The following is a 27,517-nucleotide window of genomic DNA, read 5'->3' as shown; positions in this document are numbered from 1 at the left end:
GCACGTGCTTGCGCGCGTGTGCGGTTGATCAATATCCATTATGCACATTATCGAGCTTGTTCTATTCCCGTACTGCTCCGTACTGTCAATATTAGACATGTGCGACTGAAAGATTATTTAGAGCCATTCCACATTATTATCGTACTTAACGTAGGTGGACGGCAGACACATTATATTGAAATTATGAAAGGTTAATCGCAAGTGACAATGTAAGACTGAAGAATGTAAAGGGGGCTTACTGATGATTTCTAGCTTATTGCCATGGTTACGCCCGAGCAGCCTGATCTATTTTCAAGGGCTGGTGGCATGATGTTTCTCAATGAGCTTTTGAGTGTGTGTGTAGATGTACAGTAGGAATGCAAACTGTAGCATGGAATTTGCAAAGTGCGAGTAGGAAAGAGGACTTGCAATACAGAAACTAAAAATAAACTAAAAAAACGTTGCAAATTAGAGAGGTGAAAAGTAAAAACAGCAGTCACTATTTTCCTACCTTGCCGTGTCTTTGTAGCCTACTATTTCCTGCACGTGAGTTGCCTTATACGAGATGCGACTGGTATTTTCTTGCCGCAAAACGCAGTGATTTTTTTTATTTTAATTATGCCTTTTTAAACTTTGACCTTGACATCAGTCTCAAGACGTGCCACTTCCATAATACGCATGTATTCTAAACGCGTATGGAACAACCTCCCTCAGGGCATAATAACCAGGGAGAAGTTGTTTCCACCCGGGGGTCACCTAGACTGCACCTCTTGTATTCGAAGCCCCTTTTTCATAGCGAACGTCAAAATGACTTTGACGTCTTAAAATTTTTTGCAGCCTGGCTATGATGTCTCATCTTACAACATGAAGACAAAATGAGACTGGCTGGTTGAAGAAAATAACACACGCGAGGCTCTCACGAAAACAGTAAAGCGCTTTTTACATACTGCATTCAACAGGGCACAATGCGCCATCGTCAAACCCATGCATTGTGTACGTGTATCCCGGGGCCACGCCTGTCTGAGCGTCGCTTTGCAATCGATCGGGAAGAACGGGGCGGACCCCGCGTCCTCCCCCCGTATCCCGCGGCTGGGGCCGCCCGATCCGAGGCAGCCCTCGTCCCCCCAAGTCTGAAAAAGGTCGCTCTTGAAATTGTACCCCATACATTTTGAGGTTTGGGTGCAAACCTCTCGAATTAGGGGACACGGTCCCCTATCTGCAGCGCCCCTAATGGTGGCAGGTGGTACTGTACCCCTGGTAGCCCGCCATTCATTCCTATCGGGGAATTTCGACCCCTGGTAACAGAAACTAACGAGAAAAACTAAAACTAAAATTTAAAAAAACTATTTTGTTAACAAAATAAAATAAAAATGAAAATGTTTTTAAAAAGAGTAAAAAGGATATTAACTATTACCCAAATTTTATGTTTCCACAACTAACTCAAACTAAATACTGTATAATTATAGCAAAAATGTCCTTCGTTTTAGACTTTGATAATTAATTCAATGCACGAACGAGCCTTTGGGGTTGATTTTAAATGTGATTTATTTCAATATACATGATTGAGAATCTTTTGTCAAAGCCTTTGCACACGGAGCCATAATGAAATCATATATGACAAGCAAAAAAATGTGTCCTAGTTTTTGAACACGCTCATCTTCAGCGGTATCACATTTCTCATACTATAAATTCTACATTGATGTCTTTGAGACATATTCCATTTTCCACTTTCCAGCCATATAAAACAGTCTTCATCTTGTTGCTTAATGCACTTTCCAGTAAGTCCTGCCTTCCAAACACTCGAGAGGCTGAGCTCAAATCCCATCCGCATGCCCGACGACGATAAAAAGCTGCTAAACTACACCAGGGCGCCCGTCCTGATTTTCTTTCTCATCTCCTCTCGGAATTTCACTGTCAACAGGACTCTGAATCCTTGATTAATCCTCTCCTATCAAACATTCTCGACATCCCAAATGATCAAAAATGACTTGTGTACCTCAAAAGGTCTATTCTGGTCTTGTTGCGTAATCGAGGGAACGCCTGGTGGGTTTTTCAGAAAAATAAAAAAAAACTTTGTTGTGAGCACTTTGACAAAGAACTGTTTTGATGATAAAGAATGCTGACGGAAGCTGCTGGCCGGGCAGTACTTATTGAACGGAGCAGAAATGTTCAATATTGGCAAGAGGACACTCTCAAGTATGTCAGTGTTGTTAAATTATTCAAATGTAGCTTACAAAAACAAGACATAAAGAATAGGATTCCCTGTATATTAGCTGGGATCTGCTACTTTTGAGGTGGCTCAACTACTTCCTGTGCGATATTAGCCAACCGGGCTTCGTCTTCATCTTTATTTAAATTGTCCATTGGTGTAAATGTGACCCAAATGAGGACGGGCACTATGAGTGCGGAAGAATGGAAATACAGAAGATCTATAAAAAGTACAACCCAACCGAGCAGTCTTCTTTTAGTCCCGATAAATAAAGAACAAACAAAAGAACAGAACAAAATTCATACAACAGTTTAGTCCAAATTCACAGTGGTTACCCATGACAGTGAACCCACAACTATTTGCAGAATGTTCCTCGTGCAATCACTCATTTGAGTTTTACTGTGCTCTCTCAGTCATACCATACAGGAGGAATGTAGTCATTTGTGTCAAGGGAGCATTATTGAAACGAGACGAGGAGGAGCTAAGTTCATCCTGGGTTGCAAGGGGAAGTCACGGCGAGTCTTCAAATTCAAATGATAACAATAAGATCATAATTTTCATTGCTCTTCTGAACAAAACAAAACAATCATCCATAATTAAAACAAAATGAGATTAGGGAAAAAAAGTCAACCAAGTCGGTTGGGTCGACCACAAAATTGATGCAAAAATGCATGCGCCGAAGCTATTTTAATATTTTCATATTTGCGGCACCTGGAAGTTGCCGGAGCCCCGGAACCAATATTTTGTGCTTCCGCATAGACTCTTATTCAGGCAAATTTTGTTGGTGTGCACATGTGTGCAGAATATAAGGAACAATGAGTATTTATATCCACTAAATTGAACTGATGTTCAACTTCAGTGGACTTAAAAAAAGAAAAAAATTAAAACAAAACACAAAAATAAATTTTTTTTTTTTTTTTTTGGGGGGGGGGGGGGGGTTATTAGTCGATTAATCGATGGAATAATCGATAGGCAAGTTGATTTTTTAAAAAGTCATTAGTGACAGCACTAAATGAGATCCTGGGGGTTTCCTGTAGTTCCGAGTTCCATGATAAAGACACTGCCGTGAAAATGTGCTAATTGGCACCAAAAGGACATCTGTAGTCATCAATTATCCATAATTAAAACAAAATGAGATTAGGGAAAAAAGTCAACCAAGTCGGTTGGATCGACCACAAAATTGACGCAAAAATGCACGCGCCGAAGCTATTTTAATAATTTACAAAAACATATTTGCGGCACCTGGAAGTTGCCGGAGCCCCAGAACCAATATTTTGTGCTTCCGCATAGACACTTATTCAGGCTAATTTTATTTATTTTTTGTTTAAAAAATATTATTTTTTAGGGGGGAATTAGTCGATTAATCGATGGAATAATCGATAGGCAAGTCAATTTTTAAAAAAGTCATTAGTGACAGCACTAAATGAGATCCTGGGGGTTTGCTGTAGTTCCAAGTTCCATGACAAAGACACTGCCGCGAAAATGTGCTAATTGACACCAAAAGGACATCTGTAGTCACTGCTGAAAACAAGGGCATGTTGCCATGGAAACAGGACATTCCATACATCCATGCTACTCACCCATTAGTGAGGTTGTCGTCATCATCCGGCAGGCTTTTTCCCAGGAGGTCACTGTCGCTCAGGTAGCCAGACTTGAGGTCTCCGTCGTCCAGAAGATCCATACGCGAAGTCCCGCTCAGCCTGCCCGAGCAGCGAGCCGGCATGGTTTGGGCGACGTACTGGGAGGGGGTCTTGGCCCCCTGATAACCAGCCGCCGCAGAGGACGGGGCGTCGCCCGCCAGGAGGCGAGGGCTGGCTTGCCCGTGACGCCACGACAGCGGCGAGGAGCGGTTGGACAGGCTGGACATACTGCGGGCGTTGGTGTCGTCGCTGTCGTAGCCCACGTTGCTGCTGTCCACGCAGCTGTGGACGCGCATGGCAAAGGACACTTCATTAGGTACACCTCCATTTCTGTATGTTTGACTTGCGAGGCGCAGTTTCTATTCTTGATTTTGGGGTGTTTGACTTTGGATGTTCCACTCTAAACATGTGCCATGTGCGGCAATGTAACGCTTTCTCGCTAAACCGGCATTGTGTTAAGTTTTCCTCTTGTAAGTGGGTCAGGGGTTGAAAAGAACTCTCGGAAAAAAATTGGAACATCTTCTGTGTGTGTGCGCGCTTCGTTATATAACCATAGGCACCTCAATAAATAGTGCAATGGCGGCGACCATGGGAGTATTTTTATCTGTCCTTGGTTAATTTATCAGCAGAGGAACTGAATTGACCTGCTCCAGTTTAGAGAGCGGTAGACATCCATTTGACATCGTAACAGTCGTACCTGTCAAAGGCTTTCAAGGGAACAACTGCATTACAGGACTTTCACTTTTTTATTGCGGTTCTAGTTGTCGTTGTGTTCACCTGTGGCTGAGCTGGGACCCCCGTAGACTTGACATGGTGTCCTCCAAGTTCTGGCGGAGGTCGAGGACGTTCTGTACCGTGCGCTTCCTCTGCGACTCGGGATCTGTGGATCGATTTAAAAAACAAAAAACAAATGTGACGCTCAATAAGTTTTCACTAGTCTTTTGAATTAATAATCTCTCGTGAATAGTGTTTCCCAAAAGGTAATTTATTGTTGTTGTTTTTTTTATTTCAAGGCATAAATTCACAAAAGAGAACACTATCCAAAATCATTGTCATGCAATGACCATCGTTGTCTTCACTGTAATGACAAGTTTGCGATTCATTTTTCAGAAATCATTTCCAGTTTACTACATTTTGCAGAAACTTTATTTGCATTCCTTAAAGGGACGATCAAAACTCTTGAACGCGTCTGGTGAATGACAAAAGCACGGCGCGAGGGAGGGTGACTCTACCGATCGCATGTTGTTACTTTAGGAACGCTACAGAGAATTACCTTGCTTTCTTTATTGGCGTTTCACATTCTACATCACTACGCACTAAGTGCGTTCCGACGTAAATAACAATCGCGGCGTATGTCTAAATAAAGTTTCTACAAAATGCATTAAACTGGAAATAATTTAAGAAAAATGAATCTCACAGATAGTAACAACCAAATAAATAATATAGAGCAAACTTGTCATTACAGTCTGGGTTCCTTTTCAGTAAAAGTAATATATATCGTCTTTATGTACACTTGCGTATAGTACTGGACAGACGTGACATTTACTGAGGCATCCAAGTACTGATTGCCAAGTTACAAACAACGTTGGGACTCGGGTGGGTTATTTTTTAAAATGAATTCTCATAATTACTTGTTAAAAAATGTACTTCATAAACTTGTCCAAGTTTGGAGTCCACATCACAGTCAGTTCCGCCACCCGTTCTTGACAGTAGACGCGTTTGTGGAGTCAAGTGTCCCATTGAGCTTCACGACAATTGTGACAATTTATCCACGTGTTGCGCTGAGGGCTCAAATAGACACGAGGAAAATGTATTCTTTCTCAATAAATTAAATGATACAATGGAAGTGAGCACACACAAAAAAAGAGATTCCTCCCCGCTTTGAAATTGAGCACATTGTAAAAACTTGCATCCAATTTGCAAAGAGGAAGATCAGAGAGAAAAGTCATCTACGTATCAGATCATAATGAAGAACTTGACAGATTGAGGAGATGTCTTTTCTCTGGTATACACTGTCGACGTATAGAGCATACAGAATGGCTGAAAAAGGAATTTTCTTCATTCAAGCTACTCAAGCACTATAAGTCAAACCAGTCTTAGTGATTATTTTTTGTTTGATAGATGCCACATTCAGATCGCAACCTTGTTTTATGAGCTTGAGCTAACTCGCTGTCCAAAATAGCTTCCAGCTCATAAACTCGTGTCTAACTATTGTAGCGATTTCTGCCCTTTTACTGGGTTGTTATTCTGTATATTGACTCCAAACGGTTGAGATGAAGTCGCCCCAGAGGCTGCACTATCGTGCCGCGCTTCAACATGGTTATACAGCGCTAAAAAAAAAAAGAAAAGAAATACTTCTACTTTCCCTGAAATGCCATAAAGTCAAATCTGTGAACCCTTCTTTTGTGCTTGCAGGCAGCACCGCCGACTTCATACCCCGTCTTGCTTTATCTCGGCATAAATCGAGGGGGGATATTGCGACATTTGCGCAACTCTTGCATGACCGATCACATATCGTTACGATGAAATGTTAGGTCAACACACGCACACGCCGTGCGGTCTAGTTTTTATGCCAGTACCAATATAACTGTCTCCATCTTACGTGGGTGTGAGTCTGTCGTCATAATGACCTGGAATCTGTGTGGCTGTCACTTTTAATTCAAATCTGACCTGCTCATTGATCAATCATCATGTCACACAAACCTATGAAACGAGTGAAGCTATTAAGAAAAAACACTTCAGACATTTACTCGCCAGTACGAACACTCCAGTCACTCGCGCCAGTGACTCCAGACATTTATAGCAATTCATCAGAAATATATGCCAACCTCTTCTGTGGAACTCTGCAGCTCCTCCATTTTTTATTTTTTTTTTAATCTCTGTGCTGCTTCTCTGATTAATGCCCAACTTGTCTGGTCTGGTGGGCATTTTGGTGGGTTATTTTCACATCATTATGATGGTGATGCTAACGGGAATCATCACAGATTTGGATTTCTTTTAAACCGACCCTGACTTGTACTGTAATGTAACAAAATATGTTCCAAAAAAAAGAAAAAAAGAAAAAGAAAAAAAAGGTTTAAAAAAAATACTTTGGAAAGGTACTGTTCCTGTGATGCTTCTTTATAAGAAACTAATATGCCTAAAAGAAATACACAGGGGCTAATAAAGCATGTATAATATGTTTAATCGGCACTTGATGTATTCATTAGGATGTAATATGCGCTCATCATTACCGCAACTAATGACCTTATTTACAGGACCCCGTTGACCATTTATTTCATCCTCCAGACTTGACATCCAACAAGACATTTTTTTGCTGTCACAGAGAAACTGCACTCCATCGTACTGAGTTGCAGTATCTTGCCCTATTAATGTTGCAAAATAAGGTCACGGGAATATTAGAAACAGCTCCTGACTGATACCTCTCTGACCGTGTCAATCAAAAGCGACCAATTTGAAGCCTGCCAAAGAACAAAAGATCGCCCAGAATACATGATCAATCATGTCCTCTATTGATAAAAGTGAGCATTATCCGCACAAAGAGAAGCCACCATCATCTCTCTGCCATTTGCACACGGGGTGTAAACCATCTGTCAGCGCCCGAACACATGAATGGAGCCGGGAGGAGGCTAAATGTGCGTCTGTGCCTCGAAAATTTCTTCAATATGGCACACCGGTCTATGCATTTAATTTCTGCTTTGGGGAGCAGCAAACAGAAGGTTTTGACAGGAGAGATCGGGCTGCAAGTAATCATCATCACCGCTGAGCCCTCGGGTGCTTTTTTGTTTCCCCCTTGCAATTACGTTGTGATCGGAAACAAGCGCATTTCACACAATTACAGTCGCTCGCCGAGGGAGAGGAAGAACAATGCAGCGCGGCACATGACCGCGATCCCTTTCCAAATCCGATCCTCCAGCTGGAAAATGTACGAGGAAATGTGCGACTAGTTTGAGATGTGGAGATAATATGAGATGGCTGTGGCGTGCGAGCAGGTGCCGACTGGTGCCTGCGTGGGGGGGTGCTGCCCATTGAAGGCTTGCACAAGTGGGGCGGTGGTACGAAGCACCCTCATCCTCCCATCCGTCCATTTTTCAATCTGCGAGCCTATCCCAGCTGACATGGGGTCAATGGTGGACAATATCCTTGACTGGTCGGCTTGGTTGATTTGCCGGAGGGAGTCGTCCCAAGCCATGTGAACCACTACACTACCAAAGGCCAAAACCCCCTCGATCAGTTTTTCATATCACTCAAGCTGAAGTCCATCCTGACCTGGTCGGCAGGGTTGACTGTAAACCATTACTACAGCTGGAGTCACTCCAAGCTGGTTTAAGGTGGCTATAACCTGCCGCTAGCCAATTGCAAAACTGACAGATCAGACAGAGCCCAGAAATGCACAAAATTATGTGAACCACTGAACTACCAATGGCCAAAGCACGCTCCAACCACCATCCGTTTTCTATACCGCTTATCTTGCTCACGGTTGTGGGTGAGCTGGAGTCTAATCCAAGACAAGTCAACTATGGGCAACTAAACCTTGGACAAATCGTTAGTCAACCGCAGAAGTACAGGGTTCAACTTCAGATTGAGCCAAGATGCACAAATGAGCTTTGTGAATCACAACATCAAAAACAGTCAAAGCACCATCCATCCATCCATCTCTCCCACGCATTGAGTTCCAAATAGTGGGTGAGGAAGTGAGATACCAGCTGACTGGGCAACTATATATTGGAATGTTTCCTGATCAAAGTTGTACAAAAGTGAACCACTACACTACCAACAACTAGGACACTCCATCCATCCATCCTTCCGTCCTCGACCGCCTCGCCTGTTGCCAGTTAATCGCAGAGTAACTGTGATCAGATCAGTCCAGGCTGCACAAAAGTCAGCTATGTGAACCACTACACTCATCTTTCCTTGAACTTGGCCCTGCTGCACTTACCTAACATCTGGCTGAACAGCAGCTGCTCCAGGTCACCCAGGACTGTCACCACAAGCTCGGGGTCCACCTTCAAGAAGGGTTTGTCCCCACCTTCTTCCCCCTGGCCCTTGGAGCCAGAATCTCCTCCCGCTCCCGGCTTCTTGGCAGCTGCCTTGGCCTTGCTGGAGAGGATCTCGTCATCGGACCTTCCGTCCTCTGGGGCCTTGCTGAGGGGCTTCACCTCGGCATATGGAGCGCGAGGGATCCGGCTTTGCTTGCCGGGAACTGAAGGAGCTGCCAGAGAGGCGAAGGGCTTCGGTTTGCCTTGGAAGAGAGAGTGCTCCGACTTGGAGAGGTTGCGAGAAAGTGGGGCACTACCTGGCACCTTGCCCGCCGGCTTGCCTGTCTTCCTCGAACCACCCACTCCTGATTTGGCCATGTCATCGCACCACTTGGGCTCGTACAGGTGTAACTTCTTCTCGGCGTCTGTGAGCACGGCCAGGTTGGTCATAGACCTCTGCTTGCGGAGGCTGGACGCCACCGGCAACCTGCCCTCGGAGCTACCCGCCCGGTAAACCTTGAGTTCACCCCGCTGGGTGCTCTGAGGCACCCCAGATTTGGGCCTCTTGGCCCCAAAGCCAAGTCCTTTGCCATCTGCTTGGCTGTACGCTTTGGAGCTATCCATCTTGAAATCTCCTTCCCTGCCTTTCACACTACTCCCAAGCGTGGGTCCTGCATTGGGAGCGGATAGATGAGCATCAGCGGGCAAGGGAGAAAAATGAGGTTCCACGCTGCAACCTTCTTCTTGGCACAAAGAAATCCTGCATGAAAAAAAGGCTTCCTCTTGCAGCAATCCTGCAACCTCCTTCTTCCTTCCTTCCTTCCTTCGCTCCCTCTCTCTTTCCTCCCGCTGCAGCTGTTGCAGTGCTGCCCAGGCGCTCCCTTCCCTAACGTCCTGCTTTTCCTCCCCCCTTCTTTTTTTCCACCCCTCCCTCCAAACGCACCCCTGCTGCCGCGGGAGTGCGCAGCAACAGAATGACAGCGGCGGCAGACGCAGCGACGCTCCCCTCCTCCTCTTCTTCTTCCTCCTCCCTCTCTCACTTCCCACTCCCCTCCTCTTCGCCTCTTCATCGCTTTTCCCTGCATTTGCACATTCTCGCCTTTCTCAATGTGGAAGACAAAAAAAAAATAGCACCAGTCTGATGTAACGGAGCTTTTTTTTTTACCGGTTCTTCTGATGCCTTTGTTCTTCCCGTCGCCCCCACCAACCCTCTACTGTTTGTTTGCTGCACTCCTCAGTTGTGAGCCGACCCTGTAACCCATTGATTTTGACAAGTCAATTAGGGGTGGCACACTTACAGGAATTTTCATCTCCAATCTGTATACTAGGAATATACCAATTGTTGATTGTCTAATTCACAAGAACGTGTTATTTTCCACAGTAAAATCATACAATCAAGAGAATTATTTCCAATGACAAAAAAAAACAAAAACATAATTGCATATGTCAAATCTTTGTGTGTGGTCAACATAGAGGTCGGCCAAAGCATAGGATTCACACAGTGATTGTGATATAAAACAGAATAGCTAATCAGGAAGCTCCAAACAAAAATAGAGGAGCAAATGCTGAATGTTTCAATGACAGCTAGCTTACTTCTACTTCTGCTCTTAGTTTGTCTTTTTTGGTCAGTCTTGAAGATCAGTGGCTACAACACAATGCTACCGACACACATTTCAGAAATTTCACATGGGCTAAATGCTAAATTGATTAAAAATGCCCATCCCGACCGACTATGAACGCGGAGTCACTCGCGGAGTCACTCGTGTAGTCGCACGCCGAAGCAGCCAGCGACAACTGTTGAGGCTTCAGTCGATGCAACAACTGGAGCAACTGCATCTACCCTCAATCCAAATCCAGATCCCTTGTCTAAGCCTTCTTACATTATCAATCGTGTTGAGTTATGACACTTTAACAACATAAACTACAGTAATCACATGAACCGCAATGCCTTGTAAGAACGTGCTGAAATCTTAACTAAAGATTAGTTCCCCCACCCCCCCCCCCCCTTGTAAAAAAATAACAATTTTTAAAAGTCCACTTTAGGAGACTCAGCAAGCGACATGTGCCAATGTAAGCAAGTGAACACGCCCATAACCACACACAAAACTATGCGTAAGAAACGTGCAATTACGCACACGCAAGCAGAGATCAGCATCCAGTCTCTTTTTACTGACACATGAGCCTAATCCTCCCTTTAAAATATTCCATATTTAAGATATCATAATATTCCACGTGACACAGCCAGCACACAGAGGGGGGGGGGACTCACAAGAAGAACTTAAGTGCGCCACGGGAACTCCCCTCATCTCTTATGACATCTGCTCAAAACCTCATTGCACGCACAAACCACAGCCCAAAATGCATATAAAGTCCCACAGTGTCCCTTGCAAATGTGTAATGTCGTATACTCACTTCTACTATCAGGAATATACAAAGTAAACATAAATTTGGATTTTATAGACGGCTATACAAACAAGGGTTTAAATTATAAAGTTTTTTAGTAACTACATTTTGCATGTGGTGTAATTGTTTTCATATTCAGCTTGACCCAATTTAAAGTAAAGTTTTTTTCTATATAGCATACTTAGGCCTACATAAAAAAAAGTTTATCACTTTATTAAGGCAGTAGACCATATTTGGTAACTTAAACTTGAGCCAAAACTACTATAAATGTACCGTGATGTTACGCTCAGTCAGTCAGTAAAGAAAAAAAGACTGAAGATATTAATGGAAAGAGAAAAAAAAAGTTAATAGACTACAATCATTTCCAAGCATATATATTGCTACTCGTTTTTTTTTCATCATGTGGTAGAACTTTATATAACACAAAGTCAATGTGTTTTTAGACCCTTGTTCATGATGTCACCCTCCTCAATGGTGCAAATCCCGTCTTGAATACGCTACAAAGTCCAAGACTGTTTATCACAAAAGGCTCCGAACACACACCACTGCTTTTCTTTAAATATGGCAAACTGCGGAGCGACACGGACTATTGCATTTGTTCTGCCACTTAGTTTCTTGGAACGTGTTCAAATCCTCCCGACTTGTGCTGACTAGAGGTCACGGTGGGGGTTCCGCACCCAACGTTAGCTGAATAGTGTGTTTGTTTTGAGGGGACATAAATTAATCCTTGGATGACTAATTCCCACCACGCCAATTTTCCCGCAACCCAACTATGTTGTTTGTTTGGAGATGGGGAGACGAGCTCTCGCCATCACGAGGAAGGAAGTAACGCTAAGCTTGATTTGTGCCAGTAAAGATGTCAACACAAGGATCACCCGGAACGCTGTTGACAAAATGTTCAACAATTATCGTTGCCGCAAGCCATTGCTAGTCTGCCAATAAGCAGTGTTTTGAACTTGATTAAAAAAGCCCTTACTATCGCTAAAAAAACAATTCTTGTTAACTGGAAAAATAAACAAACTCTGAATATCGACCAATGGTCTAACCTCCTCATAAATCACATTTTAATGGAAAAAATATCTGCCTCAAATAAAAACCAAATATCAAAATTTATAGAAACATGGTCTACGTATATAGAATTTTTTAACCTAATTCTGGTTACTTAATTCTGTCTGTTAGCGAGAGCCACTACATCGTGATAACTTACATTGATGTTTCTGCATTTGGCAATTTATTATTAGATTATATTATTAGTATGGGATTTTTTTTAATGGGCTTTAGGTGAACTGATGAATACACACACGCTCGCACGCTCGCACGCACGCACGCACACACACACACACACACACGCACATACACATACTCACCCACATACAAAATATATATATATATATATATATATATATATATGTGTGTGTATATATATATATATATATATATGTATATATATTTTTTTAAAAAAAAAGAAAAATGAGAAGGAAAAATTTATTTTTATTTTTTTTTAAAAAGGAGAGCAATGATGATGTCAAATCGAATGAACAATACTGAGCTCTCCTTAGAAAAAAAAAGAAAAAAAAAAAGAACTTGATTAAAAAAAAAAAATAGCAATGAGCATCAAGATAATGTTATTAACCCTGGAGAACCCACAGGGTCAAATTTGGCCCCTATAAATTCTGCTACTCAAATAACAAAGACCCTTTTTTTTTTTTTTTACAAATTTAACTTCAAAAGTCCAGAGTGCCACTTCTGACCACTGCATGGGGCCATCTAGTGCAGAGGTCCCCAACCCTGGTCCAACACAGGTGGAGATCGTTATCAGCCTTCTCCAGAGATTGCTGATTAGCTGATGATATGAATCACCTGTGTTGGCTGTGGGAGGCATGGAAAACAGGCTGGATACCGGTCCCTGAGGACCAGGGTTGGGGACCTCTGATCTAGTGGATGAATATTGCACTTACATGAGCCAGAGTGGTGGTGACAAGATGGCTGGCAACATGCTGTTTTGTTGAGCTGGAAATAAATCCGAACAAAACCATCTTCTCAGCAAACCATCAGATGGTAAAATTGTGTTGTTTTTTGTTTATCTATTTCATATGTTCAGTGAACTTATAGCAGTCATTTAATGTATAATTCATAATTTTCCAAAGAAGAAAAGGGTTCTTGGGTTCTCCAGGGTTAATGATAAGGGCCTCCTTTAGTGAGCTTCAAAGTCATCACTGAAGAGTGAAGTGAAGAGTGAGTGACGGCAAGCGGGGGAGGAAGCAAAGGTACGACAGACCTGTTAAGTTCGTAAATCGTTTCATGGAAAACATTGAAGCAGCGTTCTGCTTTTCTTCGCATCTGGCTTTCATTCCCTGTAAGTGGCCAGCCCAGTACACCATCATGTTTGTGCGGACCGACTCTTCCGCAGCTGGCCTTCCCCGACCAAGCACCATGCGTCATATTTTAGGAGCGCTCAGCTGCAAGGATAATGCTACAATGACGACATCGCGGCTTCAAGATGAGAGGCCCGTGCGGGGGAGAAGCGTGTTGAAAACGTGCGTTTATGAGTGCGGCGTAATTACATCTACAAAGAAAAAAATGTGAGTAAACATGAGTGCTCACAAACGAGAGACCTCTGCCAAGGCTTCAACATGTGTCAGCAGCTATGATCTTAGGACCCAAAATTCAATAAGATCCTACACAAGCACAACAAATTACAACCTGATTTGACACAGATATTTTCCATATACATTTCTGCCTAAGGTGCAATCTGGATCAAAACCGGATGGGATGTGTTTTGACATTATACCTCCAAACTACATATTTTGCCCACATCACATGAATTATAATTGGATTTATTTTAGGGGTGTTCGAAAAAAATCGATTCGGCAATATATCGCGATATTACAGCACGCAATCCTCGAATCGATTTGATAGGCGGCCGAATCGATTTTTAAACATCTATATTTTTTTATGGGAATATTCAACAAAACGTCTTACTTAGGGTTCGGATTCACACATTAAGCATGGAAGAATGTTATATTAATGGAACATTAAGCCTTAATATTTTTATTTCAGTGCTGTTCAAACATGCAACAGACTTCAACCTGTTTGTTAAATGCAGTGGCTCAGTTATAAGCCTGAATTTTCAGATGAATAAATACATTTTCAATTTATAGATTCGTATCGGGATTAATCTGTATCGAATCGAATCGTGACCTATGAATCGTGATACGAATCGAATCGCCAGGTACTAGGCAATTCACACCCCTAAGCCCCTAATATATATATATATATATATATATATATATATATATATATATACTACCACGAAAAACTTACAAATATATTAATTTGAAGCATAAGTGTAGTCATTGCCTGCTTTTGGTCCGTCTGCTTACTTTTTTCCTTTTTTTTTTAAAACCCAAGAGTGCCAGACAGACACTAAGATGACGTGAAAGCTGATCTGCTCATCAAAGCACTCAAGTCTGCGTCTGTCCAGCCTCCGTACAGACACACTTAGTCTCTGGTCTGGCGTCTCCCTGGGGAGCATCTCAATCAGCACGATAATTAAGACGATGTTTTTTTTTTGTTTTTATAATTCAAGTCATCCTATGACATCATTTTCTAACCCACAAAGTCATGTTTGTTTGTTTGTTTTTAAACCAGTATTATCCAGAACTGTATTTGAAATCATGAACTTCATTTGGTCTGCATTCACTTTAAAATGAAGACAAATCATCTCTGCTTGACAAAAGCAACATATAGTGCAACATATAGTGTTGGCTAGGAAAAGATTGATATGTGTTTCTGGTGCTAAATCTGCCCGACAACTGTCATCTGTGGTGTGTTTATGATGCAGTAAACCTTTCAAAATGTGACATATTTTATTTGGGTTTTCCGGCATGGGAACAAATACAAATGAAAGCTGCAAGCAGAGCTGAACAGGCCTCCTGCGTTCCTTCTTTCACTGGCGAATCCTCCAAATGATCAGAAACGTTGACGCCAGGCAAAAATGAATAACTATTTCTGACTGAGGCTCATTTGGGCTAATTCCCTGAATGGAGTTTGTCAAAGTAAGAGTGCTGGAATTCAAACAAAGTACAGTAATCATATTGCTCCTTCAAAGCAAAATGGCCACTTTCCTGTTAAATTTTAGGCAAGAATCTTGTAGACTTTTTTTTGTGTTGTCTGTTACAATGGACATGCCGAGTTTTACGGCAGTCATCTTGGAGAGCTCTAAAATAGGCCTGAATACAATTTTGACAGGAAGCATGCGTTTTCGCAAAACTTGGTGAGTTTTCGGACATGGCGTAATCACCCTGAAAACCAGAGAGGAAGAACCAATTTCCACTTTCCAGAGAGCAGTGTGAGTTTTCTGAAGTTGTGTTCAGGACCCCAAAAATATGTACATTTTGTCATTTTCAAGCCCCCAAAAAGGAGAATCAACAGTAATCCAATACACGCTCACATTCGAAACAAAAAGTGCTAAGTACAAGGTTACTTTGACACCTTTGTAGGAAAACTCCCAGCATTACATTTCTCATATTTTACGCAGCACGGAAATGGACCTAAAGAGCGTCTCGATGGCCCTCCAGAGAGCTCGTGTTGACAGTTGAGGAAAGACCTCTATATGTTTTTCCTGCTTGCGAGTCAAGACTCCAAGGAAGCAGTGTGGGGATGTGGAGCCGTTGATGCACATAACAGGTGTGGGACTGCACAGTAGCGTGAAGCTTTTATTGCCAGTTGTTCTCTTGTGACAACAAGCGGCCCGTGTGCGATGAGCTCGCTCAGCTGGAAAGACGCCGAACAACCTCATTGAACTATGCGGGGTGAAAAAAAAAAGTTTTATTCTCATGATGCAAAGTCATGGAACACCACTAGAGGGAGACACTTTACGACGTGATTTTTGAGAACTCTTTTTTTTTTTTTTTCCCTGGAGAGCTCAGTATTGTTCATTCGGTAATTTTACCGATTTGACATGACATCATCATTACCTTTTTTTAATTTTTATTTTTATTTTTTTTAATTTGAACGGGTGAACGGTATGGGATTTATTTTTTCAATAGATTTTAGGTGAACTAATGAATACACACTCACTCGCACGCACATACACATATTCACCCACATACAAAAAAAATGTAAAAATTAAAAAAAAAAATGTTTTTTTTGAGAACTCAAAACTTGGCCATAGGTGTGAATATAATTGTGAATGGTTGCTTATATATGACGTGGCCTGTGATTGGCTGGCAACCACTGGAGGAGGGACTATAGTTCGTGCCGGAATAGGCTCACTTGCTCACTAGTGAGGATAAACAAGATAGAAAATGATAGGTAGGACTTACCGAGATCATCGCAGCAAACCTCCATGGAGTCTGAGGAGCAGTCGCTCAGGTCTTCCAACGTGGCCTCTGGCTCCTCCTGAGTCTGACATCTACAGTAAAATGTAATTTCTCCCAATTAAAACCCTGTAAATTCTGTAGACTCAATTTTATGGAACACGGCGCACTGCCAGGTCCACTAGGAGCAAATCGGGGGTTCAGTGTCTTGCTCAAGGACACTTCGACATGGTCACCAGGGGTGAGGATTAAACCCACAACCTCACAGATGGGAAACGACAAATCTACCACTGAGCCACGCTGCTGCAATTTCACTCTTAACAGTGTCAATTTGGTCCCACTCTAAACAGAGTAAAAAAATTTATTACACTTGGAAGAGATAAAATATTCAGAATAAATTTTACTCAAAGTATTTTTAGTGAAAAAAAGAAAAAACTTACTAAAGAATAACAATATGTCAGAAAAATCACAATTCAATCTTTTCCTGAAATTGTTCACCCCAAGTTTTAACATATAAAAAAAAAGGTATGTGTGCTTAACTTGGTTCTTGGTAATTTCCCACTTGAATGTCACACAACAACTCAAATGTGTACAGAATTCAGGCAATTAAAATCATGTTTCCAGTAACTGTTCCAATAATAGTAGCATTCCTCACCTGTACCTGAAGGGGGCGACAGCCGCCATGTTCACTCTCCCTGGAAGCTTCGATTTAGAAGCACTCCTTTCCTGGTCAGAAATGCCCCTCAAATTTCCTTGGAAGCCCCCCAACCCCTCCAAAGACGCCACGTTTCGATTGTCTCCTTTGGCGTAATGTTTCCGGGACAAGGCAGCTTTATCGACACTGTGAGCGTTGTCCACATTCCTCTGGCGGAATTTCCCAAAAGTCCAGTTCTTGTTGGTGTTCCTTCTAAGCTGAAGGTCCCTCAGAGCTCCCGTGCGGAGGTCCGACGTGTCCTTTGAACGAGGGGCTTCCCTCTTGGGAATACGAGGGCTGCTGTACGCCGAGCACGTTCCGTCGTGTCGCTGCGTCGCTGCCGTCGGGCTCCGTTGCGAATAAACGTCAGAACTTTGGTGCAGGAGGGTCTTCAGAGATGAACCTCTCAGCAGCAGCTCGGAAGATCCGGAGGAACAGGAAGGAAGTTGTCTTGTGGAATGCTGGAAGTGTGTGGTGGGATTGGGGAGGCCACTGTATGGCAGTTTGGGGTCCGCTTTAGACAGCGGCATCCTGCTTTGGTGTTGATGCTAACAAGGTTAGCAAGCAGTTGCTAAGGTGGTCATGCCTGCAGATACAAAAAAAAATGGATTCATTACATTCATAATGATCCATAATATTGTAACTGTCAGGACAGTGAGCTTATTGTTTGCACTAAACAGTTCAAAGGTTTCAGGTTCAAATCTCAGATCTGGTCTTCCTGTGTGTGGAGTTTGCATGTTTTGTCTGTGCTTGCGAAAGTTTTGATTTTGTCCAGTTAATAGTGAAATGTCATTTGATACATGTTTTCAGGAACTCAAAATATGATAATCCCCTCATACTATGTCGAGCAAAAAAAACAAAAAAATGTGAAATATAAATTGTGTTTTAAAGTGCACTATGAACTTGATGAGTTGAGTGATCGGAGTCAACGTCCTAAATGCATGATTTCCAAAGCCAAATTTCATCCAGCACAACAAGCTATCGAAAAAAAACTGAAGGAACATTTCAATGCAAGAACACTTTCTGAATTCAAGGTGAAGAGAGCCAGATTTGATCAAAAGGCTACTCTCCCTGCTCAATGTATTCACTCGTAAACCCTATACCAAGACATAGGTATAGGGTTTGAATTTGAAGAAAAAAAAAATCCCATTTTATTTTTCAATAAAGAAGGGTTCAGTGAATGCGCATTGGGAATTGAGGTTCAGTACCTACAACAATGTTAAGAACCACTGACTTAATATAATGAATAGAAAGTTCAATGGGAAGTCTCAACTTTTTGGGGGCACCTTATGGTGATATTGAATCACAGTTTGAATGACGGTTGGAATATTTTTGGGACAAAGTGGCAACGTGTCAAATCAAAACGGCACCAAAAGTATTATTTAGCAATACTGTAATAAGGGCGATGGTTTACCCAGTAATGGCGGCAGTGCAAAGCCACAGACGGAGCGTTTCTGACCGCAGACTTGCTGACGGAATGGGACAATAAACGACGGCGACGGGAGGGAAGTGGAGCGGATGCTTTTGAGGGGTTGAGCCACGCAGTCGCCAGTGGATAAAACTGTAACGCTTGCTTGAGGGGACTTAATAAATGACACAGCCGAGATAGACAAACAATATACGCTTCAAATGGCAACATATGCTTGTAATGTAGGCACGGTCCTCGGGTGTGTGAAACACGCTGTGACTGACACGGCTCGGCTCACACAGCATGAGGAGGATGGCCCCTTTAAGGCCGTGCCAACACTGCGGCCCGCCACACTTCAAAGATGTAGTGTGTGCGGGGGGGAAGATGGGGGGGGGCTTAGTCGCCGCATATTCCATAAACACGGTCTATGTCCATCAATCCGTTTTCTATCCCTCTTATCCTGCTAAGGGGTCCGGGCAGTTGGAGCTTATTCCAGCTGGCTTTAGGGCAAAATACACCCTGAGACTGGTCGCCAGTCCATGACAGGCCACATTTTGAGAAAACAACCATTCACACTGTCACTGAGCGGGAACTCAAACCTGCTGCCTCTACCAAATTGAAAATATATGTCACGTAGCATACATTCCATAGATGAAGATATACAGTATGTTCCCATAATGAGTCCGTGATGGGCAGCACAGTTGACTTGCGGTTAGCACGTCTGCCTCACAGCTTTGAAGTTCTTGTTTTGAACCCATGTGGAGCTGGCGAGGATTTTTGCCGGGTACGCCGGCTTCCTCCCACATTCCAAAAACAGACGTTAACTTCATTGAAGACTCTAAACTTGGGGTCACCGACGTTTTTGAAAGTGGGAACTACTCTTTGGGTGCGGTCGAAGCAAATGGCTTACAGTTTGATACACACTTCTGAAATGGCCTCAAAACTGAACAAATTTGCTCAAAATACTACACATTTTGTTATTAAATAATAACAACTAATATTTAAATATTTTAAGACACTGGTCTTGTAAATAATGTCTCACAATTATCAACAATTATTTAACAAGGTAGAAAACAAATATCAATATGGAACACTAAGTCAAGTCAGTTTGATTGACAAATGGACAATTCAGAACACAAATGATGTCAAGGCACTTTAAACCTTGAGCGGGTCCTGTACCGCACTCCTTATGCACCATGCTGTACGTAAATTAACTGAACTTCACATGAGCAAGCATTTGGAAACCGAGGCAAGAAAAAACATCCTCTCTGGAAGAAACCTAAAAAAAAAACAAAAAAACAGGCTCAGTAGGGAAACCGTCTGAGCCTGGGGACTTCCCATGTGGTCCTTGGGTCAAATGTCTGTGGGCACCACGTTGGTGACCCCTGCTGTAAATTAGGTCTGAATGCGAGTGCGGATGGTTGTTTATCAACTCTATGTATGCCCTGCAATTGGCTGGCTGAAGGGAAAATAACCATGGTTTAATATGTCCTCATGTAACCTCTTATATATAAGGATATGTTGTTGTCCTGAACTGTTGTACGAATCCAGGTGCCCAACAATTTGTAAATAAAGGGCGGAATCAGCCTGGGAGTGAATGCCTTATTTATACTACAGTCCTCCCTGCTTCGGAAACATGTTTTCGAGGGTGCCTGGGAGAGGGCTTGGCCAGCCCGGTTTCTCATGCTCACAACTTTTTGTTAACGAATAAAAGACGGACCGGCACACGGTGTGGGTAGAGTCAGCTGTAGAATACGTACGAAACGGCCCAGCCGTTTTGCAGCTCGTTCTACCCGGACCGTCGGCTCTCCGGTCTCGTGTCAAGGTAAGCGCTGATGATGATTATATTATGCTGCTTAGCGTTGAAGTGTGTTGATTGCTATTTGCGGGGAATAAAAGGCACATTTGTTCTAGCACAGTATATCAGTCTCTGTGTATTCATTGTTACCGCCGATCACTCACGATCCTGCATAAAAATATAAAGGTGAAGTAGTGTTTTCCACAAAACACTGGCAATCAGTCCAGGTTGTAACTTAACTCTCTCTTCTTCCCACATTCTATTCATTTATGTACTAACACTACTACTACAATTGGTACTGGAAAAGAAATATCATCAACCAAAGTGTTTGGTACACCGTGAGCCGCTGGTCTCATCTTGAACCACGTCGTTTGCATGATAACATGTTTGTCCTCCTTGGGGGCTTATCGTGGGTTCACAAATCAAACGTGACCTTTTTCCACCAGAGGACAAGAGGGAAGCAGTACAATGAACGGCGGTGGATGCTGCTGGGAACCTATCATCATCCACACACAAAACAAACAAAAACACACTTGCACCAGGATCCATTTACTGCAGCTCATAAGACTTCAGAGGAGTCCATTTGCTGAATGCTATAAAAAGGACTTGATATGAAATATAAATGACCAAACCTGGCAGGAACATTTCATACTTTATTCTCCTCTTTGAATCTTTTGTGGCCAGCATGAAGTGAAGTTGTATTAAATTTGGATGATTCCCTGCCCTCCTCCTCCAGAAGAAGAAAATTTTAATGGGTGCGTTATCTTTGTGTGATTCAATTTTCTCATCACTTCTTGATCCACTTTTTATATATAGCAACCCACATTGCTCATTTCCTTTTGTGGCGGTCGAAAAGCTTTGTCTGAGAGGAAGTCTGCAAAACACATGGACAGTCTCACACACTCATGACTGCGCGCGCGTACACACACAAGCACACACACACACACACACACACACACACACACAACCCAGCCTAAGTGTTAACACAAAGAAATGTTTGGATGTTGGTAAGTTTGTTGCTGTTGTTGGACGTGGCTCAAAGTGTTTGATGATGTACGATGTTGTGTAAGGTTTTTGCTGGATTCTGTTAGTGATTTTATTTTATGATCTTGATCAAACTAGAACGGATTTGACTTATCATCTGCAGTCTTTTACAGTTGAGTCAAGTAAGAAAAAACATTCCAACCTGCAGCTGATTCTGCTGCTGTTGTGGCATGAATTAGTTCTTAACTAAACACTTTTTTTCTTTTCTTTCTTCTTTTGTGAGAATGATACTTGTAAGAACAGAAGTGTATCTTATTCGCCACCACGTAGGCGAAGACTTAAGAGCGACTCGGCAACATGTTTAGGCACACTCGTAGCCAGTGGAAGCTTGTTGCTAGTGAGCCATGATTGGTCATTACATGACGTCTGAGCATCTGTGATGTCATTTTCAGGCGACAGCAAGTGGCAAAATGTGTTTCTAAGGCATTATTTGTACATGAAAAATGTATTTATTTTTTATATATTTTTATATATTTATATATTTTTAAAAAATATATATATATTAATTTAAGTTATCAAATTAACTATAGACAAAATATTTATTTATTTGTATTGCTGAAAATGGCCAAATGAGTCAAGTATCCCTTTAAGTAGCACTGAGGTGTACCTCAACCTCTAACTACCCACGGTGGTTGACGTGAGTGAGTTTTTTGGGACGTCTGTGTCTTAAATGAGGAGTAAAATGCTATTGACAAACCGCTTATTTTGAGCCTGGCATGGCGGCGAAATGCCAAGAGGCAGCCTGCAAAGCGATTCTTGCACCACCGTTGGTCATCATGGTAACAAAGAGCCAGTCAGGATTGGCCAAGCGGTATATTAGGCAGGATGAATAGAAAAAATAAATAATAATAATAATAATAAAAAATAAATGAATAAATATTAGGCAGGATGAAGAGAAAAAATAAAATAAAAAAAATAATAATAAATAAATAAATAAATATTAGGCAGGATGAAGAGAAAAAATAAAATAAAAAATAATAATAAAAAATATATATATATATATATTAGGCAGGATGTGGGCAGGCTCACTTTCCCTGTCCATCTCTTAAAACGTGCTGATTTCAGTAAGACAACAGCAAGGGTCTAAAGTACCATAATTCATAATCCTCGGGGTATTTTGACGACCCGTGCCGGACATGTTATCAAGATATATGACAACTGCAACAGTTCTACGGTTTGCAGTTAAAATCTTGGATCTGGCCTTCATGTGTGGATCTTGCGTGATCGTCTAAAGCCCGATCCAGGGTGTCCCTCGCCTCTTGCCAATAGTCGGCTGGGATCGGCTCCAGACCCACGACCCGAAAGAAGACAACTGGCATAGAAAACGGATGGATGGACAAACGGACGGACGAATAATGTCTCATCTCAACTGGAAAAGCAGCTTGTGTGAAGTCTCTCCTTCCCGAGACAACAACGCATGACGAATGCCCGTCGAGAACATGCCGTAGCAAACGAAGCGACAAAAAGCGCCTGGAGGAGCTCACTCTGCCGGTATGAGTCAGCAGACGTCCTCATACGATGGAAGTGCATTACAGGACATGCCTCTGCATCCAATTACACACTTAACGACTGCCGTCCAAATGTATCACAACACATTTTCAAGAAGTTGCAGGCGAGAATAGCAACTTACCAGGGAGGCTCTCAAATGGTGATCATGAAGCATCCTCCTGACAAGTCTTTCTTTCCACCCCAGACGGGACATCCTTCAGTAGCCTCGGGGTGGGGTGCTCCCCCCCCCCCCCCCCCCCGCTTGTATAACCACGCTCCAGTCGCATCCTCCGCCGCCACGGTCAGCGCTCTCTCTATAAACACCAAGCCAGGCTAACTGGACCGCTCCCTCCAAGAGCTAAACGTGGCACCTGGTGAAAAGGTTCCTAATTTTAGCCGATTGTGTCCATCTGCCGCACGGCGGCTTGGCGGCGTCTCTTGCTCACAGCCGGAACCGTTCAACTGGGCTGATTGGAATTGTCATGGCACGTTTTGGAAGCCCGGGCTCCCTCGGCACCACCCTCATCGGCAAAACGGAACTAAAATGAAGAGAGACATGAGTACATGGTAGGCAGTAAATTGGAAATCAAGCAAAATATAACCTGTAATAAAATTCTAAAGAAATACAATATACAGTTCTAAAGCTGTAGAAACTGGAGTTGTGTATCTGTTGAAGCAACAAGGATTAAAACCAACATACTTATTCTTAAATGAAAAAACGTGCAACTAACAGCAATTAACTCATTTGTTTCCAAAAAACGTATAAATACGTTCTATTTGTTATGTTTTAAGTGTCCCAAAGATGTATTTATACGTTTTTTATGTTGTGTTTTTTTAATGCTAGAGCATACGGAAGGCTTTGGTGCAGCCTCTCAACTACAAAGAACGGTTGAAGAAATGGTAGTTATTACACAAACGGCCAACAGGTGGCAGCAGAGCAAAATAGATCAATTAGGAGGGCTATGTTGAAGACAAAAAGCTCATTACTCACATTTCTAAAGAGATTTGTGAATAATGATGAAACTTAGCTATAATCTAATGCTAATTCCTGCAAAACTGAAACAGATACAAATATACTTTATTTCCTGATGAAAGAAGAGACTCTAATCTTTCTTTAGGTAATGTTCTATGTTTTTATAGCAATAGAACACAATATTCTGTGGACCTTGCAAAATCAGTAAAAATCCAGTCAAACAGCCGGGAGTGAAGGGGATTGCTTCTATGAAAATGGCTGAGAGTGAATGAGTTATCTTCTTTTTGCGTGCGTAAAATAAAAATATATATTATTGTCATTCAAAGTACAGCTAACAGTTTCATATACGATAACACTGGAGGAGGTTGGTTCTGTTTAACCACTCATGTTAGCCAGCTAGCTAGCTAGCTATTGTATACTACAGTATTTCTTGTTGTAATTGGAGGCTACATATTATCCATTGTGGTCATCTAAGGCAATTTATCATTGAATAACACTACAAAATTAAATACACTAAATCACATAAAAAATAGTACAACCAAAAAATTGAAAATTACAATTAAAAAAATACAATGAAGAGTAAAACAGAAGTTAAAAGAAAACTAAACAAATGAACAAACAAAAAATACTGTTCCATTAAAATAAAATGAAAAAGTATGTTAAACTAAATTGAATGAAATCAAATTTTAAATGAAAAATACATGTTAAAAATGCAATAAAATGTAAAAGAAACTGACATGTGTTTTTAATTAATAAATAAAAGTGGTTCCAAAATCAAGAATCAGAAACCAAGCATTATCCTGAATGTTTTGGAGTTTGGAAATACAGTACTAACATTCATTTGAGGCCAGATGGATCACAACCAAATTTAGCATTAGCCCCGAGTCATGTGGCAACGCCTCCACTGGTGTGAAGACAGCGGGAGGCCTACTGGCGCCTTTTTGGTGGTCCGTCTTGCACGTCGGACAAATTTGCCTCTTGTGGGCAGACCTTTGGCAATCTTTAACTTTCTGTTGACTCACTGTCAAGCAATACTCTTAAGTAAGGAGGAAGAGTCGACTCAAACGTGTACATTTAAATTGGCGCAGTGCACACGCAGCACGCCGAGTTTGACCTTGACACATCCAAATCCTTATCTGTCATATTGCATCCCTCGCCTGGTGAACACGATCACAAGTTAATAAGCGCTGGCGCTCAGATAAAGAGGCACATGGCAGGTACAAGAAGATGACAGCCACGACTGATAACAAAGTTCCTCTCTCTTCCTGTTCTTCTTCTTATCGTTGTCATCTAATTAGTAACTGTGCATGTCTCACACTGTTGCCTGCACGTCCTAATTTGGATAATGAGGCGCACACATACACAGTAATACACACACACACACACACACACACATAGAGGCAGGGCGTGTCACACGCTCTGCTCACTGGTGTCCTCTAGTGGCACTTAGGTGGAACTGCATTGATCTTCAATCACGTGCAATCTAAACCAAGCCAAACATGCTCAATCAACAGAGCAGGCATCCTATCAAAGTTGCTCTGTATCCTATATAAATATCAACCCATCTTTGAGGTTTACTTCTTCTTTTTTTTAATGTCAGTGATCAATAAAGCACCCAAGACAAATTGTGCTATCCCATAACAGTACGGAAAACCTGAAAGCTTTTTCTCATTTTGGCTGATCAATGTGAAGGGACACCTGCTGGATACATTATGACATAACACAGAACTCCTTCAATTATTCGTTTCTATAAATAACTGATATTCATCTATGTGATGGCAGGGGGAAATATGAATATCGAAATGCAACATCTTATTACTATAAGTATTTGCAATGTGTTGACGTTTCAAATGGTTGCTTCCGCAACATTCTTAGGAAATCACCATTTCCCATCATTCGTGACCTATTTTTAGAACAGGCCATGCCAGCGGGCACCATGTTCAGGAGCATAATCATTTTTTAATTTTAAAATTGGATGTTTTTTTTTTTTTTGCATAATAATAATAATAATAACAATAATAATAAACTTAATTTATCGGCGCCTTTCATGACACCCAAGGACACTTTACAGGGCAGAGTAAACTAAACTAAGACAATTAAAAGCAAACCAAAAAATGAGTGCACAGAAATAAATAAATAAATAAATAAAATCAATACAGTAAAAGGAAAAATCATGTGTGCTATGGGATATAATTGTCACTGAATTTTATGACGTATGAGTTTAATGACTATAAATGACAGTAGTTGTAATTAAAATGTGTTACAACATAGCCTACATAAAATACCACAATACCACTTTTTTTTCAAGACCGATAACATTACCAGTAGTCAACTCGAGTAGTCACCGATACCAAGTACCAATACCACTATCACTTTTGATAGTGGTATTTCCCCCCAAAAATAAAATGAGAGATCATTTTAAAGAAAGACCTACATATCCCACTATAGCATTCATTTTCTCTTAAAGTTGCATGAAATTGACAACAATTTTCTTCTTATTCTTCTCATTTCTAGCTTTTATTATAAAACGTCCACAAAAGGGCAGCCGACACTGGTAGTGACAGCTGTCGCAAGTACCGATACGTATGGTCATACTCGCCCATCTTTACATAAAAAATAAATGAATATTCAAACATTTAGAAAAAAATGTAATTCATATAATACGAATAAAAAAATATGAATATAATGAAATCCAGTTAATCTGGTTTCCTCCCACATTAACAACATGAGGGTCTGAACATTTTGCTCAAAATCAGCTGGGATAGGCTCAGCACCTGCAACCCAAAGGAGGACACGTGCTGAAGGAATTTGATGGATGGTTACAAATAATACAGTAAATAATAGTAGAAATCTGAGTATCAAAACTTATTAGTCAACTATTATTCGTGAAATATGTTTATGTGCACCCAAAAGCCTTAAAATACAACAAAACTCCGAAATATGATCTTTGCAAAAAGGCTTCATTATTGAAGGCGAAACAAACATGCAAATAAATACAAATAATCATAAAAATCAGCTGACCTCTTCCTCCCTCGTTTCGTCCCGTCTTGCGGTCCCGAGCAGGAGAGAAGCTGCCGAACGCCGCATCCTCCTCGCGCCCGCTGCCTCTCGTCGCGCTTTGCCTCCCGACGTCTGAATCCAGCAAGCGCCTGTCGCTCCTTTTTCCCTCCCTCCCGCTTTCACAGACGAGTCCACGGAGCGCCGAAGCGAGGGTGAGCGCTGTCCGAAAGGAAAGGCTGTGGCTATAAATAGACGTCTTGACTCCGTCGTTGTCTCTTCGCGTGATGCTTGAAGCGAGAGAGGGAGGAGGACGCGGGGCGGGCAGCATCACTTGCTCCAACATCTTGTGGCAAGTCTTCCCAGAAGAGTGGAAGCTGTTCCAGATGCAAAATGAGGATGTTGGAAAACGTGCTTTTTAATAGCTTGTGTACAAACAAGAGTGGATGTCTCTGGGGGTGTTTGCCGACCCACCAAGTGTGAAATTAAAATTACGCAACATCATAAATATTTTGTCTTTTGTCTATTTCAGTGTTGCTTATTTACAAAATAACTTCCCTCTGCCAATTTTCAACTAGCTAAGA

General features: G+C 41.8%; 1 protein-coding gene across 5 annotated transcripts in view; it reads right to left on the bottom strand.

The window, feature by feature from the left end:
• Positions 1–27,517, bottom strand: part of nav1b (neuron navigator 1b) — a 67,561-nt gene that overhangs the window by 28,486 nt on the left and 11,558 nt on the right. For 4 of the 5 annotated variants that reach the window (XM_077573135.1, XM_077573136.1, XM_077573138.1 and 1 more), the window contains exons 1-3: positions 8,768–9,688; positions 4,606–4,708; positions 3,769–4,110 (exon numbers count right to left, since the gene is read on the bottom strand). In XM_077573135.1, the coding sequence (XP_077429261.1) occupies positions 3,769–4,110; positions 4,606–4,708; positions 8,768–9,431 (1,109 nt within the window). In that variant the 5' untranslated portion in view covers positions 9,432–9,688. Of the gene's footprint in view, positions 1–3,768; positions 4,111–4,605; positions 4,709–8,767; positions 9,689–16,537; positions 16,627–17,186; positions 17,812–23,105; positions 23,503–26,957; positions 27,311–27,517 lie in introns of those variants that run through there. The other variant, XM_077573140.1, reaches the window with a different exon arrangement.

Source organism: Vanacampus margaritifer, chromosome 8, assembly GCF_051991255.1.
Source record: "Vanacampus margaritifer isolate UIUO_Vmar chromosome 8, RoL_Vmar_1.0, whole genome shotgun sequence".
In the NCBI taxonomy this organism is placed as follows: Eukaryota; Metazoa; Chordata; class Actinopteri; order Syngnathiformes; family Syngnathidae; genus Vanacampus; species Vanacampus margaritifer.
The sequence above is the reverse complement of the archived record's forward strand: the minus strand, read 5'-3'. Positions and strand labels throughout refer to the sequence as shown.